This window comes from Bubalus bubalis, chromosome 4, assembly GCF_019923935.1.
Source record: "Bubalus bubalis isolate 160015118507 breed Murrah chromosome 4, NDDB_SH_1, whole genome shotgun sequence".
Classification (NCBI taxonomy): Eukaryota; Metazoa; Chordata; class Mammalia; order Artiodactyla; family Bovidae; genus Bubalus; species Bubalus bubalis.
The window spans coordinates 63,999,141-64,020,686 of record NC_059160.1 but is presented as its reverse complement, the minus strand read 5'-3'; the positions used below and the strand labels follow the sequence as shown (position 1 = coordinate 64,020,686).

General features: G+C 47.7%; 1 protein-coding gene across 2 annotated transcripts; it reads left to right on the top strand.

Annotated features, from left to right (window-relative positions):
* Positions 1 to 12,568: 12,568 nt before the first annotated feature.
* ZBTB39 (zinc finger and BTB domain containing 39) lies at positions 12,569 to 20,489 on the top strand. 2 transcript variants are annotated; one of them, XM_025283770.3, is made up of 2 exons: positions 12,569 to 12,707; positions 14,199 to 20,489. In XM_025283770.3, exon 2 carries the CDS (start codon positions 14,243 to 14,245, stop codon positions 16,364 to 16,366), a length of 2,124 nt encoding a protein of 707 aa, XP_025139555.3. In that variant the 5' UTR covers positions 12,569 to 12,707; positions 14,199 to 14,242; the 3' UTR covers positions 16,367 to 20,489. The 2 variants fall into 2 exon arrangements, with proteins under 2 accessions (XP_025139555.3, XP_006077908.3); XM_006077846.4 differs by lacking the exon at positions 12,569 to 12,707 and adding an exon at positions 12,996 to 13,141.
* Positions 20,490 to 21,546: the final 1,057 nt, after the last annotated feature.

Here is a 21,546-nt window from a genome sequence, read left to right as displayed (position 1 = left end):
CTACAGGATGTATTCAGTTGGTGGATGGGTTTTTCTCTTTCTTGACTCTTTTGGCTGTATCACACAGACACACACACACACACAGACACACACATATGATACACACACTTATATCATATATAAATGGAAGTTTCTTTATTTTGTACACATGTCAATTTTCCCAACAGTGTCTTACTCATTGCTTCATATAGTTAGTATGGGAAGATTTATTTAGTGATTAAAAGAAGAAATGAATTTGGAAGATGGTTTCTAGCACTCAAAGACTTTCACAGACCAGCTTTAGATAAAGAAGATAAAGAAAAAAACAAGGATTTCCAGGGTGGTCCAGTAGTTAAGAATCCACTTTGAAATACAGGGGACCCAAGTTCGATTCCTGGTGGGGGAACTAAGATCCTGTGTGCTGAGGAGCAAAGAAGCCAACGTGCAGTAACTACTGAGCCTGAGTGACACAAGAGAGTCCGTGCACCACAAGGAAATATCCTATATGATGCAAAAAAGATCCTGCATGTTGCAACTGAGACCTGATGCAGCCAAGTAAACAGATAAATATTAAAAAAAGAAAAACCAGATATTCTGTATTTCCAGGATGGGCCTGGGAGACATTAACCCCTGACTCCTACTCTGTAGAGAAGGGAGATGGGGATGATGGCTGTGCAAAGACCCGGCCCCAAGGAAGGATGCGTCTGTAGCACTACTATTTCTCCATCCCCCTATACTGGGCTTGGGTCCTATGACAGGTAGTGGGATGAGATGGTGACCCACAAACAGAGTTTACAGGCTAGCAGGGCTTTGGGTCAGCAAATAGCACTTGATCTTGCTAGGTTGGAATATAGACAGGAAAGTTACTGTAGGAGCCGAGAAGGAGGAGAGCAAGATCTCTTGAGCTTTAACTGGTTGCTTTAGTTATAAAGGGAAATGTTTATTTCCCACTCTTCTGTAATGCAACTGTTACCAGCCTCTGTAATGGTGGTTTAGTAGTCTGCAGTGTATGTAAGTCACTTAAAGGAAGTATGTGTGGGTGTCTTTTATTAATCTGATGTGCCACCCATCACAGTTCCCTGGTCCCAAATGGGGGTTCTGTACCCTAATTGAAGAGAACAGCCTGAGAAGTCCTCAGGCTCCCTGCCTTAGCTTAGTGCAAGGGCCTTGGCCATGACCCTGAACCACCCTCATACAAAGGGCGGTGCAAAGCATTTAAAAATAAAATTGTTAAAAATAAATAAATAAAAATTAAAAGAGCGGCATCTGGAGATGTAGGGATGGGAGGCGTTCTGTAGGACTGAATCTTCATCCTATGAAACCTGATACTATCCCCAGGTAGATAGTGTTGGAGCATTGCTTGTTGGTGTGGGAGATCTCAGCTAGGTGCTCAGCTTTCCCAAGGCTGGGAAAAGACAGGGCCATGGAGCCAGAGACTTCTTCCTGCAGGTCCTTCACCCCAGTGAACGTTCTCTCTTCCCAGAACCTGACTGGGGCAATTTTGGGCCCACAGCTCCATGGTGGGGGCACTTACCTGGGTAACCCTGGTGTCTGGTTTACCGCTAGAAGTTAGAGAATCTACCTGCAATAAAGGAGACCTGCGTTCGATCCCCGGGGTTAGGAAGATTCCCCTGGAGAAGAGAATCGCAATCCACTCCAGTATTCCTACCTGGAGAATTCCATGGACAGAAGAGCCTGGAGGGCTACAGTCCATGGAGTTGCAAAGAGTCAGACATGACTGAGCGACTAACATTTTCACGTTTCAAAGAATACCCTCACCCCAAATCTTGAAGGCTTTTCTCAATGAGTTATCATGTTAGCATTTCAAAATTATCTACCTAGATTGTTTAAAAGTGGGATAAGTTTTGCAGAGTCTGGGGGATTTATTTGGGTCATGAAAGCTTCTGCTCAGACTTGAGAGTCAGGCCTGTGCTTTGCCTGACACCAGTGCTTTGCCAAGTAGGAGCATAAATACAGAAAGGTTGCTCTCTAGTGGGACTGACGAAAACTGCAGTACTGGGGATTCCAGGAAAAATGAAGACCAGCTTTAAATCCAATTCCTGCTTTTGTGCTTGGAGAATGTGTGAAGGAATCCTGGCCTTCTTCTTCCTATTGGAAGTAGGTTGATGCCCAAGAGGGCCTTGAATCAATAAGACCTTGGCCTAACTCCTGGCTTTTCTCCATTTAGTTGAACATCTGTGTTATTGTGATTACATGGTGATTTACTTCAAAGACTTTTGTATTAAAGGTTCTAGACCCAATTCAATGCATGTGGAGGGGGAGATCTCTCACACCAACAAACAATGCTCAAACACTGTCTACCTGGAGATAGTATCAGATTTCACAGATTGAAGACTCAGTCCTATGGAACATCGTCAGATGCCAATCTTTTAATTTTTATTTGTTAATTTTAAAAATTTTTGTTTATTTAAAAATTAATTTTTAATTAGAATATAGTTGGGTTACAATGCTGTGTTAGTTTCTGCAGTATAGCAAAGTGAATCAGTTATACATATACATATATCCACTCTTTTTAATATTCTATTCCCATATAGGTCATTCAGTTCAGTTCAGTGTAGTCGCTCAGTCATGTCTGACTCTTTGTGACTCCATGGACTGTAGACTGCCAGGCTCCTCTGTCCAGGGGATTCTCCAGGCAAGAACACTGACTGGAGTGGGTAGCCGTTCCATTCTCCAGCAGATCTTCCAGACCCAGAAATCAAACTCATGTCTCCTGCATTGCAGGCAGATTCTTTACTGTTAGAGCCACCAGGGAATCCCATATAGGTCATTACAGAGTATAACAGAATTCCCTGTGCTATACAGTAGGTTCCTATTAGTTATCTATTTATATAAAGCAATGTCTATGTGTCACTCCCAATCTCCCAATTTGTCCTTCTCCCCTTTTCCCCTTCTATAACCATATGTTTGTTTCCTACATTGTGACTCAATTTCCGTTTTCTAAATAGGTTCATTTGTACCATTTTTCTAGATTCCACAAACAAGTAATATCATGTGATATTTGTCTTTCTTTTTTACAATTTTGTTTATTTACTTTTGACTGTGCTGGGTCTTCCTTGCTGCCTGAGGGCTTCTCTAGTTAGGAGAGCAGGGGCTACTCTCTAGTTGTGGCGCAAGTTTCTCATTGTGGTGTCTCTTGTTGCAAAGCATGGGCTCTAGGGTGCATGGGCTTCAGTATTTGCTGCACTCAGGCTCAGTGGCTGTGGCCTGTGGGCTCTAGAGTGTGGGCTCAGTAGTTGTGGTGCATGGGCTTAGCTGCCCTGCAGTATGTGGAATCTTCCCAGACCAGGGATCAAAACCATGTCCCCTGCATTGGCAGGTGAATTCTTAATCACTGGACCACGAGGGAAGTCTACTTTTTCTTTTTTGTGTTTGTATCTATTGTAGTTTGGGGATTTGCTGTTCCCATGAGGTTTTGATTTAGCAGTCCACATATGTACAAGGTTGCTTTAAGTTGTTGGTCTCGTTCCTACCTGGAGAAGTTTCTTTTAACATTTGTTGTAATGCTGGTTTGGTGGTGCTGAATTCTCTTAGCTTTTGCTTGTCTGTAAAGCTTTTGATTTCTCCTTCAAGTCTGAATGAGAGCCTTGTTGTGTAGAGTATCCTTTGTTGTAAGTTTTTCCCTTCAATTATCACTTGAAATATATTGTGTCACTCCCTTCTGGCCTGCAGAGTTTCTGCTGAAAAATCAACTGAAAACTTTATGGAGATTCCCTTGTATGTTATTTGTTGCTTTTCCCTTGCTGCTTTTACTATTTTTCTGTTTATTTGATTTTTGTCAGTTTGATTACTATTTGTCTTGGCATGTTTCTCCTTGGGTTTATCCTCTATGGGATTCTCTGCACTTCCTAGACTTGAGTGGGTGCTTCCTTTCTCATGGTAGGGAAATTTTGGCTATAATATTTTCAAATATTTTCTCAGACCCTTTCTCTTCTCCTTCTGGGACCCTTATAATGCTAATGTCAGTACGTTTAATATTGTCCCAGACTGTTCTTTTCTGTTCTTTTCATTCTTCTTTCTGTATTCTGTTTCATGGCAATAATTTCCACCACTCTGTCTCCCAGCTCACTAATTCATTCTTCTGCCTCAGTTCTTCTGCTGTTGATTCCTTCTAGTGTATTTTTCATTTCAGTTATTATAGTATTCATCTCTGTTTTTTCTTTAAATCTTCTAGCTTTTTGTTAAACATTTCTTTTATCTTCTCAATCTGTGCCTCCACTTTTCCCCCCCAAGATGTTGGATCATCTTTGTTATCATTACTCTGAATTCTTTTTCAGGTAGATTGCCTATCTCCTCTTCATTTAGTTGTTCTTGTGGATTTTTCTCTTGTTCCTTTATTTGCAACTTATTTGTCATCTCATTTTGTCTAGGTTTCTGTATTCATGGTCTCTTTTCCATAGGCTGCAAGATCATAGTTCCTTTTGCTTCTTGTGTCTGCCCACCTTGGTGGGGGTGAGGTTGGTCCAGAGGCTTGTGTAGACTTCCTGGTGGGAGGGATTGATGTCTGCCCTCTCGTGGGTGGAGCCAGGTCTTGTCCCTCTGATAGGCAGGGCCGTAAGGGGTGTGTTTTGAGGTGGCTGTGAGCTTGGCTTAGCAGTAAAGAATCTGCCTGCAATGCAGGAGCTTCAGGAGACACAGGTTCAATCTCTGGGTCAGGAAGATCCCCTGGAGAAGGAAATGGCAACCCACTCCAGTATTCTTGCCTGGGGAACCCCATGAGCAGAGGAGCCTGGTGGGCTATAGTCCATGGGGTCACAAGAGTCGGACACGACTGAGCGACTAAACCACGGCCATTCCTCCTCTGGAGTTGTTCACCTGTAGCTGAGCTTAGTGGTGTCACCTTATACCCAGTGTGCGAGCTCTCAGTTTACGCTGTTGTTGGCACTGCTCTCAGCCCCACCTTAACTGCGGGTATGCTGGCAATTGACCCTATGTCTCTCAGACATTTTTTTCACCAGACCACCAGCATAGATCCTCTGAAGTCAGATCCCAGGATACCAGTATTCATGGATTGGGACTCTGTGCTATAGGGGGAGTTTGAACTCTAGCCTGGCCCAACCCCTCCTTGTATGTGCCCACAAAATCTATAGGTGCTAAAACTAGGTCCATCTTGGCTGCAGGAGCACTCGTGGCCCATTCAGATGTTCTGTAGGTGCTTGAATTTACAAACTCGGCCACATGGGTATCATTTCAGGGTTTGTGCAGCTGCTAGGACAGATTTCAGCCTTTTTCCTTAGTTGCACAGACCCTGGGGTTCAGACCCCACAAAGGCCTACTCTCAAGGCTGCCCTGGAGCATACAAGTCTGCCTGGTGAGGAGCAGGTGTGGAGGTGGTGTGATGGCCCAGGTTGTGGGAGCCCTGGCAGTAACAGGCACACAGGGGAGCAGAAGACCATGGGCACAAGAGAGCTCGACCCAGTGGGGGCCTTTCTTAGTGCCCAGGGAGGCAGGCACCAGCATGTGGGGGCAGAGTCTGCAACGGAGGCTCCATCCTCATTCAACAATGGTGCTTTGCTTCTATGGCAGCCAGGGTTGCCTCCTCAAGTGTTCTGGTTGCACATTTCCTCACTCCTGTCCCCTCAGGCTATCTCCTTGCAGCTAACATCAGTCTTCTCCCTGGGTTTGCTCTCCAAACCTCATGTTCCAGCCCCCAGTCCCTATGTGTGTTAGCAGACATATGTCTCAGGTTAGGGGGTTCAGGGCTGTGGCAAGGACCATGTGTTTAGGTCTCACTCTGTTCTGCCTGCTGCAGATGAGTTACTGCACTCTCCTCCAACAGCCCCCAAAGCTCCCCTTCTGTCCCAACTGATCTCCCTGCTGGTGAGGGGGCTTCCCTGGATGCAGGAACATTTCCACTCTTTTAGCCCCTCTCTTGAGGGGCACTGATCCAGTTGTCCTTCCTTTCTTCTTTTTTTGGGCTTCCTGGTGGCTCAGATGGTAAAGAATCTGCCTGCAATGCAGGAGACCTGGGCTGGATCCCTGGGTCAGGAAGATTCCCTGGAGAAGGGAATGGCTACCCACTCCAGTGTTCTTGCCTGGAGAATTCCATGGACAGAGGAACCTGGTGGGCTACAGTCCATGGGGTCACAAAGAGTTGGACAGGACTGGGCATCTAACACTTTCATTTTATCATCCTACTCTATTATGTAGGGAGTTTTCTTGTCCTTTTGGGCATCCATGGTCCTCTGTTAGTGTTCAGCTAGGGTTCTGTGAGAAATGTTCCATTTGTAGATGTAGTCTTGATGCATTTGTGGGGAGAGATGAACTCCACATCCTCCTACTCCTCTGCCATCTTGACCTCTGCAGACGTCAATCTCAAACCCAAGTTGTTAACTGTCTACAGATTGGAGGGTCCCACAACTCTCTCATGTTCCACTGATTTGTTACTGTGGCTCATAGAACTCAGCAGACCTGTTTACTCACAGATCACCAGTTTATTATAAAAGAATATAACTTGGGAACACCAGATGGAAGAGATGCATGAGGCAAGGTATGGGGAAAGGGGTGTGGAGCTTCCATGCTCTCTCTGAGCATGCCACGTTTCTCTCTTTGAATCTCTACATTTTCACCAATCCAGAAGCACTCCAAATCTAGTTCTTTCAAGATTTTATGGATGCATCATGACATAAGTCTAGATTCCCTAGTGGCTCAGACGGTAAACTGTCTGCCCAAAATGCGGGAGACCCAGGTTCGATCCCTGGGTTGGGAAGATCCCCTGGAGAAGGAAATGGCAACCCCCTCCAGTACTCTTACCTAGAAAATTCCATGGATGGAGGAGCCTGGTGGGCTACAGTCCATGGTGTCACAAAGAGTCGGACACGACTGAGCAACTTCACTTCATTACATAAGTATGATTGATTAAATCATTGACCAGTGATAATTGATTTAACCTCCAGCTCCTCTTTCCTCCCTGAAGGGCAGAGGCTTGGGACCGAAAGTTCCTTGGTTCTCTTGGCAACTGGCCTCTATCTTTAGGTGCAGTCCCAAAGTCACCCAGTAATGTAACTAAAGACATCATTATGGCTCTCATCACTTAGGAACTTCCAATTGTTTTAGGAGCTCTGTGTTAGAAATGGTGTGCTTGGTTGCTCAGCCATGTCTGACTCTTTGTGACCCCATGGACTGTAGCCCACCAGGATCCTCTCTGTTCATGGGATTCTCCAAGCAAGAATACTGGAATGGGTTGCCATGCCCTCCTCCAGGGGATCTTCCCAACCCAGGGATCAAACCCAGGTCTCCCACATTGGAGGCGGATTCTTTACCAACTGAGCCACCAGGGAAGCCCATATAATATATATATATCTTATATATTTATGTATATAAATGTATATGTATGTGTATCTGCACATTAACATGTGCAGATACATGGAATTTTAAAACATCAAGAAGAAAGGGAAAAATTGGCACATAAGTGAAAGTGAAGTCCCTCAGTCGTTTAACCAAGGACTAAACCCACGTCTCCCGCATTGCAGGCGGATTCTTTACTGTATGAAACACCAGGGAAGCCCAAAAACACTGAAGTGGTTAGCCCATCCCTTATCCAGGGGGTCTTTCTGACCCAGGAATCAAACTGGGGTCTCCTGCATTGCAGGCAGATTCTTTACCAACTGAGCTATCAGAGAAGCCCATTAGAAATGGTGTGAAGATCAAATATATATATTTCTTATTATAAATCATAATATCACAAGTATAAATGATACAAACTTTAATCTACAACTTTAGGGGATTTGTAAACATGTGAAGTACATTTACAGCACTCTAGAGATGGTTAAGGCAGTTAAACAGAGGTAGAAAGATTGAACAGGCCCAAGACTCAAGTCTTGCAGCCTAATGTCTCAGAGTCATGCTAGAGCTTATGAGTCTACTGGTTGTGTTAATAAAAGAAACAGCCCCAAGTGGAATCACTTGTATTAAGTCCCATGTCAGTTATCCAAGACTTAATGCCTACCCTAACTGCAATTTTAGCCTCTCCCAGGAATGTGGCCTTTAACCAGACAATCTGGAATTACCTGGAGTTACTTAAAGGAAGGGAGACAAAAGTGGATTGCCTGAGACAATCCACTCTGTTTAAAAGCAAAATTCAACTAAATTTGGTGATCTGACTTTATTCAATGATCTATGAATCAAGTGAGTTTCCCTGGTGGCTTAGATGGTAAAGAATCTATCTGTAATGCAGGAGACCCGGGTTGGATCCCTGGGTTGGGAAGGTCCCCTGGAGAAGCAAATGCCTACCCACTCCAGTATTCTTGCCTGGAGAATTCTATGGACAGAGGAGCCTGCTGCTGCTGCTGCTAAGTCGCTTCAGTCATGTCCAACTCTGTGTGACCCCATAGACGGCAGCCCATCAGGCTCCCCCATCCCTGGGATTCTCCAGGCAAGGACACTGGATTGGGTTGCCATTTCCTTCTCCAATGCATGAAAGTGAAAAGTGAAAGTGAAGTCACTCAGTCGAGTCCGAATCTTTGCGACCCCATGGACTGCAGCCTACCAGGCTCCTCTGCCCATGGGATTTTCCAGGCAAGAGTACTGGAGTGGGTTGCCATTGCCTTCTCCACAGAGGAGCCTAGCAGGCTGCAATCCATGGGATTGCAAAGAGTTGAACATGACTGAGCTTCTAATTGTATTGTATTTGAATCAAGTGGCATTCCATCTGGCAAATAGAAAGGTGCTCTAAAGAGTTGTTAAAAAAGTTTTTAAAGCCAGAAAGACGATGGGACCAGGAAGTCACAAATAAAAGAAAGGATTGTTTCAGATAAGACCACCTTAGAAGGTAAGTGTCTATGAGGTGATTACCTCACTTGTGCTGGCTAGGTAATTTCACATCGACCGGTTAAAAGTTACGTTCCAGGGAGAGGCTGAAACAGCAATTAAGATTGTTTTGTTGGCATAGAGCTTAGCACAAGTGACTCTATTTTGTGCCTTTTTTTTTTTTTTTTTTAAAGAACTCTTTGATAGAAACTTCCTTTTCCTGGTCCCTTTTGCCTATAAAAGCCTTCTATTTTGTACGGTTCTTTAGAGCTCTTTTCTATGTGCTAAAGGGGACGCTGCCCAGTCCTGAATTGTTGAATAAAGCCTATTAGACCTTCAAATTTACTCAGTTGAATAGCTTTTTAAGAGATTTACTGTCAACAGTAGGACTGAAGGAGATCTCTGATGGCTTCAGAGACAATAAGAAACAGGCATGGTCCCTGCAAACCTTTTTGCGTTCTCTGTCTCTCGCTGTTTCCAAGGGCCACAAATAAGTTCCTCTCAGTTCTGAGCTCCATTCTGTGTCAGCCTCGTAATGTAATTGGCGTTCCAATCCAGGCCAGTTCAGCTTGAGCTAGCAGATGAGTCCAGCCAGAACCCAATCCCCTAGCCCTCTGTTCAGACCATAATTCCCCGACTTGAGTGGAAAAACTCAGCGGTTGGTTTGTCCCCAGACTCCACAGTGGGAACTGCTGGCATTTAGTCTGCAGTTCCACATTTGTTTGAAATCTTTCCCAGATTGCACGCTGGGAACTGCTGGTAGCAGCTGCGGTTCCTCATTTGTTTGGAATCAGTCTGCAGCCCCCATTGTTTGGGGTCTGCTGGCTCAGTCTTTTTTCCAGTCCCCAGATTCATGGGAATTGTTGGTGGGACACATAGGGACTTTTCTCGGCCAAGCTGCAGTGACATACCTTGGTTACTGCTGGTGTGTTAAGATGCACACGCTTGTTTGTCCCTCTTACTGTAGATAAAGGCTATTGTTAACGGGAAGCTTCGAAGCCAACACGCCACAAAAACTGATGAGCATTTAAAAGCTGTTCGAGTGCTCATCACCTAACAGAGAGACTCCCATTTTAGGAAAATTTGGTCATAGAATGCCAACATCAATAAAATTTCTATGCAAAGATACACTTGTAAAACATCACACAATCTCCACCCCAGTGGCAATTCTTTTACGGTATTAGTTTAGCTTCAAAGCTTCCCTGGTGGCTCAGAGGTTAAAGCGTCTGCCTTAGCTTCAAGAGACCCAAAATCTTAGCTAAAAATGTAACAGGATTCTTAAGCTCCAAACAGTGAAGCACACCACCTTCTGGCATACCTGCCTATTTTATGTCTAAGAATGATGGTTCCAGAAGCAATAAATACCTACAAAAATGGCAAAATCTTACTAAAAACACAAAACGTATCTACACAACGCCCAGGCCTCCCCTATTTCATCCTTCTAGGGGCCCATTATCAAAATGCTTCCCCAGGGATTGATATTTCAGTTGTAATCAATGGGGATGCTGGAAAAGAGATTGTTCTTTAAGGCCCTATGCAAATTCTTCACCGCAGTCAACTCCCCTGAATTTACATCATCAAATTAGAAAGGACCTACCAGGAGGCTTTCATGATTCAGGATTTGCTTACAAGACCTTCTACTCCTGGTTAGGAGTGAGTACAGATGAGGCTATATGATCAGGAATCTCTCCTCAACTCTGGAAGATTTTGCTGAATGTACTGCTAGAGCAATACCTGTCCAGCAAAAATCCTTAGACTCTCTAGCCGAAGTTGTTTTAGATTTTCTTTTAGCTGAACAAATAGATATCTATGCTATGGCCACCATCGCCTATCATACCTAAATTAACACTTTGGGAGAGTTTGAATTCAGCTACCTAAGATTACTGAATAAGCCACTTCAAAAGGTGCTCCCTCTAAAGACCCCTCAAAGGGGTCTTTCTTTGACTGGTTTGATTTTGATTCCTTTGGGTCTTGGGGACCATGGCCCTGAAGTGCACTCCAGACATTGGGAATTGTGCAGCTTGTAATCATCATAGTAGTCCCTCTGGTGTCCTATATTCTCCTAAAAGCTTTAAGTGTGTGTCTTCAGCTGCTAACCACCAAGCCAATGATCCCTCTAAGACTGGAATGCCAAAAAGAGAATCAAAAGTATGATTGACTGAAAAACCTGTGAGCCTGAATACCACAAAGATTCAGCCAAAAATCCTTCATGACCTGTGATCATCACAGTAAAAGCTATGGGGAGAACTTCAGAGTGATAGCTGACAATGGTACTCATGCCTTAAATTTTGATCACATCTCTCAGTGAAACTCAAGCAAAGTTTTGGTTTGATGACACATCTTGGGCAGGAACATCTGGGCAGATTTGGAGGGTAACTGCTGCATTAAAGGGTGGAAGCAGAGAAATGGAGCTCTAGAAAGAGTTGAGAAAGTAGCGGAGGAAAAATAATTTCCCCCTCTACCCTTCGAGGTTCTTGGCTGAGTAAATAATAAAAGACAGCGTAACAGAAAAAAAGAAACAGAAGTTTAATAATATGTATACTTCCTATATACATGGGAGATACCCAGGAAAACTAAGACTTTCTTGACATTATCTACACTTCTCTTCCCGGTTCAGAGACAAATGGACATTTCCCTTATAAATGTAAATGGCTCTTACAAAAGGGTAACCTCTGCTCATTTTTCAGAGCTTCTCCGCTGCCTGCTGCTTCTTAAAAATAATCCTTATGCCAAAGATGCACATGTTGGGGTGTCAAGTTCTGCTCCCCTCCAGGAAGGACAGGCTGCCCCAAACAGGCCTGCGCTGCCAAGGTGCAGTGGGATACTGTGAAATCCTTCATTTGGTGGCGCAGCTGGAAGGAGGGTCCACAATGGACTTTCAGAGGGTGGTCCACCGGGAGCCCAGCCCTCAAGTACTTGTTCTTCATTCAAACAGGCTTTGTTAAGCACCTTTCCTATGAACCAGAAGCCTGTGTGTTGGGGCGGGGATGGGAGGGAGCAGTGAAGACACGGCCGTGTGCAGAACAACAGCCCCTGCCTTCAGGAAGCTCACTGCCTAGCTGCTGCTGCTGCTGCTAAGTCGATTCAGTCATGTCCGACTCTGTGCGACCCCATAGACGGCAGCCCACTAGGCTCCTCTGTCCCTGGGATTCTCCAGGCAAGAACACTGGAGTGGGTTGCCATTTCCTTCTCCAGTGCATGAAAGTGAAAAGTGAAGTTGCTCAGTCGTGCCCGACTCTTAGCGACCCTATGGACTGGAGCCTACCAGGCTCCTCCGTCCATGGGATTTTCCAGGCAAGAATACTGGAGTGGGGTGCCATTGCCTTCTCCGTACTGCCTAGCGGAGGAGACAAATAGTTAAAGTGGCAATCCTACAACTGTTTCTGAAACTATACCAGCAGACGTTTTGAGAGTAAACTTTTGGGACTGTGAGATGTAGAACAGGGGAGGCGATTTAAGCTTAGCCTTGGGATAGCGTTTTTCATTTCTCCAGGTACTAGGGCGAGGAGGGAGTTGTCCAGCACTTACAGGATCAGTGCTTCAAAAAAAGCCAGGCTTGGGTGGTGGTGGTCGTGAGGGCTGGCAAATGCCCGCGGGGGCCCGGTGGCGGCGGCCCCAGGGCCTCGCGGGGGTCAGAAGTGGGGCCGGGGGTCCTCGGGTGGCGCAGTGGCTTCGGCCAGCCTGCTTCGCTCCCGGCCCCACCGTGTGGGGGCGCTGCCTCCTCCCTGGCGGCTGGGGGCGCTGCGGCCGAGCGGCGGGGGGCGCTGCCTCCTCCGGGACGGCGGGGGGCGCTGCGGGCCGGGCGGTGGGGGAGGCCCGGGCCGGCGCGGCGAGCGGCGCGGCGGATGGAGAGTCTGGCCGCGGCCGGCGGCGCCGCCTCCTCGTCGGTCCGGGCACGGCGGGCCGGGGCCTTTGTGTGAGGCGGCGGCGGCGATGGTGCTCGGGCCCCGCGGAGCCGGGTAAGCGCGGCCGGGCCGAGGGCTGCCCTGGCCGAGGCCCGACCCTCGTCCCGGCCTTTCTCTCGCTTTCGCTGGGCTCCCTCCCGCCTGCTGCCCTCGGCCGGATCCATCCTCCCCCGCCGCGCGCCGACCCCCCGCCGGCCCCGCCGCCGATCCCTTCGACCCCCGGCCGGCCCCGCGCCCCGCCGCCACCCCCTCGCCCCCGCCCGAGGTCGCCCTGAGGAATTCCCGGCTGTTTAGGGGAAGGGACCGAGGTGCTCGATGCCCCCTAGATGGAGTGCCCCAGCCGGATCCAACGCCCTTCTCCCGAATTCGACCCTCCAGAAGGGAGACCGTGGCTCCGCGCGGTTGTTGGGGTCCCTTCTCAGAAGTTCAGACTCCGTCCCCTCCCACTGCCGCTCGCGCTTCCCGGTGCCCCGACCTGCTGACCGTTGGTGGGTGGCCACCAGGGCCCCGGAGATCCTTCGCTGGTACCCAACAAAGCTCAGAGGCTTCCTGGGCCCCAGAAAAAGTTGGAAGTTAGTCCAGTGTGGTGAGGTGGAAGAAGGGGGCTGTGTTGCACAGGGCGAGTCGTGAGGCTGAAGGAGAGGGCAACGAGTTTGGCTTTTTTCTGGCCTGCAGGACTCAAAAAGGGGGGGTGGGGTGGGGAATGGTACTGAGCAAGCCTTTAGGAGTTACCTGTGTAAATTGGATAGCTCCTTATCCCAAACCCTATCCCAAGGCATCAGGTAAATCTCTCAGTTCTGGTCAACATAAGCATAGCTCCTGAAAAGGGTGGGGAAAAAAAGACCCGAAGAGTATTTAGGTAATTCTAAATACCATAGTTGTGTTCTTCTTTACTTCTCTGACGTCACCCACAAGCTACAGAGAGTATGATAGAGCACTATCTGAATGGCCCTGGGCTAGGAGGCAGGTAGCTTAGATAGGGAAAGATGGGAACTCAAGAATAAGCAAGTGATTTCTTTTAGGGCCTGAAAGAACACAGCCGTGAGAGGAAAGGAAAGGATAAAGCATCTTTTCCCCAGTAGCTAATGGAGCTTGATAATTGTGTTCAAGTATGTGTATGGCATTTGGCCTAGTAAGGGAAGAGAATATACTCAGTGAGATTGGAAAGCTTGTATTCAGGAAGAAATTAGGAAATTAATATGAGAAAAGTTTGAACCATTTGCTCTGGTAATGAAATATAAGAAGGTATCAAGAGACTACTTTGGCTTTAAATCACTAGCTTCTGTCTAGTCAGGCCTGTCTTAGAGAACAGTTTATCAGATTTTTTTCAATATTTTTGGATTTTTTGGTGATCACTCTGTCTTGGGGGATGTGCAGGGAGAAAGGTCACTGTCCCATCACTTCTGCTGTCATTGTCCCCTCCAGCAGAATGGAGCAAGTGTATGTCCATTCACGCTTGCTCTCTACCTGGGGCTATTGTCCCGCAGAGCTCTTCACCTACAAGGATGTGTTTGGCCATCCACCTTATCCTTTTGCTATCCGCAGATTAACTGTGCTGATAAGGAGGCAACTTCACAGGAGCTGCTAAGATGGGCATGAGGATCAAACTGCAAAGCACCAACCACCCCAACAACCTGCTGAAAGAACTCAACAAGTGCCGGCTCTCGGAGACCATGTGCGATGTCACCATCGTGGTGGGGAGCCGTTCCTTCCCGGCCCACAAAGCTGTGCTGGCCTGTGCGGCTGGCTATTTCCAGAACCTCTTCCTCAACACTGGGCTTGATGCTGCCAGGACCTATGTGGTGGACTTTATCACCCCTGCCAACTTTGAGAAGATTCTAAGCTTTGTCTACACGTCAGAACTCTTCACGGACCTGATCAACGTCGGGGTCATCTACGAGGTAGCAGAGCGTCTGGGTATGGAGGATCTCCTCCGGGCCTGTCACTCCACCTTTCCTGACCTGGAGAGCACTGCTGTGGCCAAGCCCCTGACCAGCACCAGTGAGAACCACTCTGGTACCCCGAGTTGTAGCTCAGTAGAACCCCCTCATCCCCTTGGAGAACTCCGGGGGAGCGGGGAGCACTTTGGTCCTGATAGAAACTATGCGTTACCTAGTGATGCTGGAGGAAACTATAAAGAGGAGGAGAGAAATGTTACCAGTGACACTAACCATAGCCTGCAGCCGCTGCCACCAAAGACAGAAGACCACGATGCCCCTGCTCCGTTCACATCCGTCCCCAGCGTGGTGACCCAGCCAGTCCTGGGCACTGTCAGCACAGGCATCCAAACCAGCACCAGCTCCTGCCCGCCATACAAAGTCCAGAGCAACGGAGACTTCAGTAAGAACAGCTTCTTCACTCCTGACAGTGCAGTAGACATTACCACTGGGACCAACTCCTGTCTGAGCAACAGCGACCATTCCAAAGACCCAAGCTTTGGGCAGATGGATGAGCTCCAACTGGAGGACCTGGGGGATGACGACTTGCAGTTTGAAGACCCCACTGAGGAGATTGGCACAGCTGAGGAGGTGATTGAATTGAGTGACGACAGTGAGGATGAGCTAACTTTTGGAGAGAGTGAAAACCGAGAGAATAAGGCCATGCCCTGCCAGGTATGCAAGAAGGTTCTAGAGCCCAACATTCAACTGATCCGACAACATGCTCGGGACCACGTGGACCTGCTGACTGGCAACTGCAAGGTCTGTGAGACCCATTTCCAGGACCGGAACTCCCGGGTCACCCATGTTCTCTCCCACATCGGTATTTTCCTCTTCTCCTGTGACATGTGTGAAACTAAGTTCTTTACCCAGTGGCAACTGACCCTCCACCGGCGGGATGGAATATTTGAGAACAACATCATCGTCCACCCCAACGACCCCTTGCCTGGGAAGCTGGGTCTCTTTGCAGGGGTGGTCTCTGCGGAGCTGAAATGTGCTGCCTGTGGGAAGGCATTGGCCAAAGATTTCCACGTGGTCCGGGGCCATATCCTTGACCATCTGAACCTGAAGGGCCAGGCCTGCAGCGTCTGTGACCAGCGCCACCTCAACCTCTGCAGCCTCATGTGGCACACACTTTCCCACCTTGGCATCTCTGTCTTCTCTTGCTCTGTGTGTGCAAACAGCTTTGTGGACTGGCATCTCCTGGAGAAGCACATGGCTGTGCACCAAAGCCTGGAAGATGCCCTCTTCCGCTGCCACTTGTGCAGCCAGAGCTTCAGGTCAGAGGCTGCCTATCGCTACCATGCCAGCCAGCACAAGTGCAGCAGTGGCCTTGACACACGGCCTGGTTTTGGACTCCAGAACCCAGCTCTCCAGAAGCGGAAGCTGCCGGCAGAGGAGTTCCTGAGTGAGGAACTGGCGCTGCAGGGCCAACCCGGGAACAGCAAGTATAGCTGCAAGGTGTGTGGCAAAAGGTTTGCCCACACGAGTGAGTTCAACTACCACCGGCGGATCCACACGGGCGAGAAGCCGTACCAGTGTAAGGTGTGCCACAAGTTCTTCCGAGGCCGCTCGACCATCAAGTGCCACCTGAAGACGCACTCGGGGGCTCTCATGTATCGCTGCACGGTCTGTGGCCACTACAGCTCTACCCTTAACCTCATGAGCAAGCATGTCGGTGTGCACAAAGGCAGCCTCCCACCCGACTTCACCATCGAGCAAACCTTCATGTACATTATTCATTCCAAAGAAGCAGAAAAGAACCCAGACAGCTGACTGGGTCCCAGCAGAGCCAGGGGGAGCTCCCAGGCGGCAGCCAGGACATTGGTTTTCTAATGGCTGTTGGTCCTGCCCCAGCTGAAGTTACAGTTTTGCCTTGCTAGGAATTCTGTTCTGCCCTGTGTTTAAAGAAGACAAAAGAATACATAGCACATGAACACTAACTGTTTCTGAGAAGCAGCGGCCCTGTCATGTTTACCTCCTTACCTGTTCTTGTCCGTGGAGGGCTGTGTCTTTGATTCTTTGGAGGCTGGTTTTGGGATCTCATCAGGCAGTTGGTGTCAGCTAGATTCCCTTCCCCAGCCTCTTGAGTTTTAGTTTACTGATAGGTTTTATGCTGCTAAGAATCCAACCAACAGCCTCACTGAACAGAGGAGGTGGAGAGAGGTTTTCACTGTGGGTATTACTGCCGGATCTCCAACCGGGACAGCCAGCCAGGAGAGATTTTGGGAATGTGGTCATTCAGAAAAGACAAGGCAGCTCACCCTTGGGTCCTGGTCCCATCCCTTAGCAGGGGCAAGCTGTCAGGGATGAGGGGCCTGCTTGTTCCAGGGCTCTAATCTGCTGATTGGACAGTAAAATCTCTTGGCAGCTAGATCCAAACCGGGGACAAAGCTTTCTGTTTAGGTCTATAAGCTTTGGGATGAATCGTAGCCAGCCGCAAGAGGTGTCCTGCAGTGCTGCTGAAAGCAGCAGCCTGGGATGGACAGGAAGGGAGATTTCTCTTTTCCCCTCAATTCCAAAGAAATGTGATCTTACGGAGTGGTGGCCTAGGATGTCAGGCCTTCCCTGTGGGCAAAAAAGACAGGGAGCCACTTTGATGTAGTCATCAATCATCTGGCCTCCCTCGACCCTGAGTTTCCTGGTGGAAGGGTGGGGATGTCTCTGAAGCAGCAGCCTTAATTTGCATCCAGTCTCCCACCTAGAAGTGTTTTTGGCCTATAGTGTAGATGTGAAGACCCCATGAGGTGGAGGGGTGGACTGTGAGCCCTTCAGGATTAAAGGGACCCGAGTAGCTGGATGTACATTCTGTCTGTCCCAGTCAGGTAACCTGTTGTTTACTTTGTGCTCACTGGGCCAGAGTTTTGGCAGCTCACCTTTGACCTGCTGGATTTATCCTGATCTGTCATTGTATGGCCACCAGAGGGCGCTGTTGACCAACAGCTGGTTCAAGCCCTCTCCAGGTGACTGGGTAAACCCCAGTCGGGGTTGCTGGTTGACTCTGTTCTTAGTTGCCTTTTGAGGGGATCTTGCCCAAAGAAGGCTTGAGGGAGAGAGCCCTCGGATCTCGCATCTCACAAGGTGGCACCTCCAAAACCCATACTACCTCACCTGCTCAGGCGAGCTCTGGGGGGCCCTGGCCTTGGCCCTGCCCCTGCCCCTCGTGGGACTCAGCAGCACCCCGGGCTGTTTTACAAGCAAGTAGTTTTAATTAACTCACAAAGCCTTTTTGGACATTAATATTTATTTATTTTTGTTTTTGTATACATATTACCCAGCATCTCTGTTGGCTAAGAGACTTCAGGAAAATGAGCTTCTCCCCAGCAAGTAGCCATATTCCAGGGGACAGTCCTGGCCAGATATTTGGGGAACAGGGGCTTGAACTAGGGGAGAACAGGTCAAGCCTTTAAATAAGCAAATGCTTTTCTCTCCAGATAAGTGTCTTGCAGAATAAACCCAGGGAGCCCTTTAGGGAATGGATATAAATTCTAGAAAGTTGAGGCTTGTTAAATCCCTGGACCTTTTATCCCCTTTCCATCCTGTGGTTGAGTAGGTTGGGGACTGGGTTGAGGGGATAAGATCACACGAAGGCCCTGTTTGCATATTTTCTCATTCTTCCTGAAGTTGGGAAGTTATAGTAACACATACAAGTAAACCAAAGCCCTGGGGCCCTTTTGGACTTGCCCCCGGATCTCCCCCCAGCCCTAACTTATAATAAAGCCTTGGAGTTTTGTGTGCAAAGCTGTCCAGTGAGGTGACCATTACTTGAAGGGACTTATCAAGTGGCCAGCTTTCACTATCAGAATCCAATGAGTTAAATGTTCCCTTGGGACATTCTTGTTAGAAAGCGGTGCTGAGACTTTTCATCCCTGACTGACTGCTTCCTTTCTTCCCATTAGTCATTTAAGAAGGAAAGTGTGTAAAAGACCACAGTCAACTATCTTCTCAGCTTTTCAAGCCTGAGTGCTTTTTCTCCCAGATTGTGGGTGAGGACTGAGTTTTGAATGGCCAGATTTGAGAGTGGGGCTACTCCCTAGAAGCCAGCTGGGTAGCTGAGAATGGATCAGTATGCTGGAGAAACCCTTTTCCTTAACAGAGGGTTATCACTGATGCTGGGTAGTCTGTATACTTAACCTGAAACTGTGAAGTTTTCCCTTTTTGCCAGTAAACCAAAAAGCAAATCCTTGAAACTTTACCCCTAACACTAAATAAAAGACTGCACCCCCTGATCCTCCTGAGGCCAAGTGGTTAACCAGGGTGGCTTGGTTGGCTGCAGTCAGACATGTAGCAGGGTCAGTAGCTCATGAGGCTCATTGACCAAACACTGTCCCCCATGTGTCCCCCGTATTCACACCTCAACCCTTCCTCTGTTTGGAGTCATGTTTGCTTCCTCTGCCACCAGCCACTCTTTTCTGCACTCTTTTACTTGAAACACTATATTGTGGCAAAGGGCACTCTAAGATACCTGGTGGAAGGTATTAATTTTATTCTGAATTTAAAATATTTTCAATTGTCTGTTCATTGGGTTGTGTTGCCCTCTGCCCTGGAGCCCAGTTTAGCACGGTCTTCTGCTGTATCATTCCAAGGTTCGTTCTGTTTGATCCTTGAATGTCTTTTCTTTTTCATCCCCCACCTTTTTTTCTTGTTCAGTACTCAGGACTGGCTATATAATTTATAGAGCCTTTTGTTTAAAAACTATTAAGAATTTTGTGGCAACTAGAGCATTAAAGCAAACACAAGGCCATTCTCATCTTTTTTCCTAAGGGAAAGGGTGATACTCGTAATGTTCTTGTGTTAGTTGTTCAGTCGTTCTGACTCTTTGCAACCCCATGGACTGTTTGTTGCCTGCCAGGCTCCTCTGTCCATGAAATTCTCCAGGCAAGGATACTGGGTTGGGTAGCTATTCCCTTCTCAAGGGGATCTTCCTGACCCAGGGATCCAACCCAGGTCTCCTGCATTGCAGGCAGATTCTTTACCATCTGAGCCACCAGGGAAGCCCCTGTTATTCTAATGGCACACTGTAAACAGCTGCTTGTGGCCAGAGGAAGGGATCAGTATCGTGGCGCTCCTCTGCCCATCCATGACTCACTGATGCTACAGGACCTGCCGGGAAGCTCTGCTGTACCCTGGTGTTTGGTCCTAAAGTTTCAGACTCCAGGGAGTCTCTAGTTCATGGCCAGTTGGGAAGAAAGGAGGTGGGGATGGGAGTCAAGAAATAGGTAAAAATTCTTTTTGACATTCTTCTAGTCTATGAGTACCCTTTTGTCTCTAGGAAACCTCTGAGTTTAATGATCTTTTCCCCAGTCAGGTTTTGCTGCTGGTGAATATTCCTCTTCTGACCATCTGCTGTGCCCTATCACCCTCCGACCCTCAGACTATTCAACTTTGGAAGTGAATTTACACTTCTTCATATACGGACGTGATTTTGTTGGCATGGAAGTGGGCTGTGTGCAGAAATCTGCCCATCTGGGAATCCTCGTGTGTCCTTTTCCCTAAATCCTGCACTGAACGAATCAGGAAGCAGGGCACACAGCGTTTGTTTCAATGTGCTTACTCATGGTAAACGTCATATCAGAATGAAAATGGAACTTTTACTTTGGATGTTTTCTTTAACACCCTTCCCCTGTCCAGTCCCCCCTCCCCTCCCACCTCTACTAGCTACATCTCTTATGAAACTGAGAAGAGTTGTTGACATTTAACTCCTTCCATTAAATTAATAAGTACTGACCTCCTAATATTTAAGTGTTTACTATCTATTGCTGTAAAGTTTTGTATATTTTGTAAACTTCTTTTCTCAAATAGTAGATGTCTAAAATCGTTGTACATCTGATTCTTTTATATTCCATTGTTCAGCACAAAGTGTGGTTTTTATTTAGAATAAAAAAAAGGAAATTTGAAACTGTCGTTCTTTTCCTATTTACTGTGGTCTGCTCATCCCTCACAGTTCAGAGTATCTGGGCCATCCACCCTCTCAGTAGCAATATTCTGCTCAGCGGATGCCAGAGTTCTTTCAGGTAGCACATTTCCTTTCCTGTAGCTGGAATTCCCCGGGGTTGACTTGATCTGTTTTTAGTGGAAAATTAACTCAATGACCCAACCTTTTCAGAGGGACCATCTCTAAGGGGAATCTTTTATTGGCCCAGAGAGAGCAGTGGGATTCTACTAATGTCTGGTTGGATCAGAGGGTTGGTCACAAATTGTCTTGCTGGTGCCATTCAACATGACATGGTGTGTCGGAATGGAGAGAGGCAAATTCAGAGAGGGGGCAGAGGTTTGGCCTAATTTCATGAGGTTGGTAACCAACGTTCCCCTACAGAGAGGAGACAGACCTGGAGTTAGGATGTGACATGGTTCCCTTGGTCTCAGGGCACACGGATTGGACCTGGCCCCCATCAGTGCTCAGCAAACACAGAGCCGGGAGCCTTGCTGCCATCAGCCCCTTGCTTCTCAGGCCCTAAGGAAGTACCTGTGCTATCAGAGTGATCACTGGTTGCCAAAGTGGAGTCTGTGAGAAAAGAAGATGTTGGGAAAGTGGCCTCAGGTAACCTAGAATGTAACAGAGATGTAGATCTGGGTTTCCTTGAGGGAACTTCTGGAGCCTGATTTGGGAGCGGCAGTAATAAGGGCATTGGATCTGGGCTGGGTTTTTATGTGGGCACAGGGGAGGAAAGTCTTTATAATACATTCTCTGCATTGTTAGGTTCCTGGACTCCCCTAGTTGAAAAAGGCTCCAGCTCTGTACTACTGAGCAGTGGTTTGTAGCATGCTGCTGCTAAGTCGCTTCAGTCATGTCCGAGTCTGTGCGACCCCAGAGACGGCAGTCCACCAGGCTCCCCCATCCCTGGGATTCTCCAGACAAGAACACTGGAGTGGGTTGCCATTTCCTTCTCCAGTGCAGGAAAGTGAAAAGTGAAAGTGAAGTCGCTCAGTCATGTCTGACTTCGCGACCCCATGGA

Bases quoted from the DNA above. Each gene is read 5' to 3' on its own strand.
- ZBTB39 (XM_025283770.3), top strand. From the start codon at position 14,243: ATGGGCATGAGGATCAAACTGCAAAGCACCAACCACCCCAACAACCTG.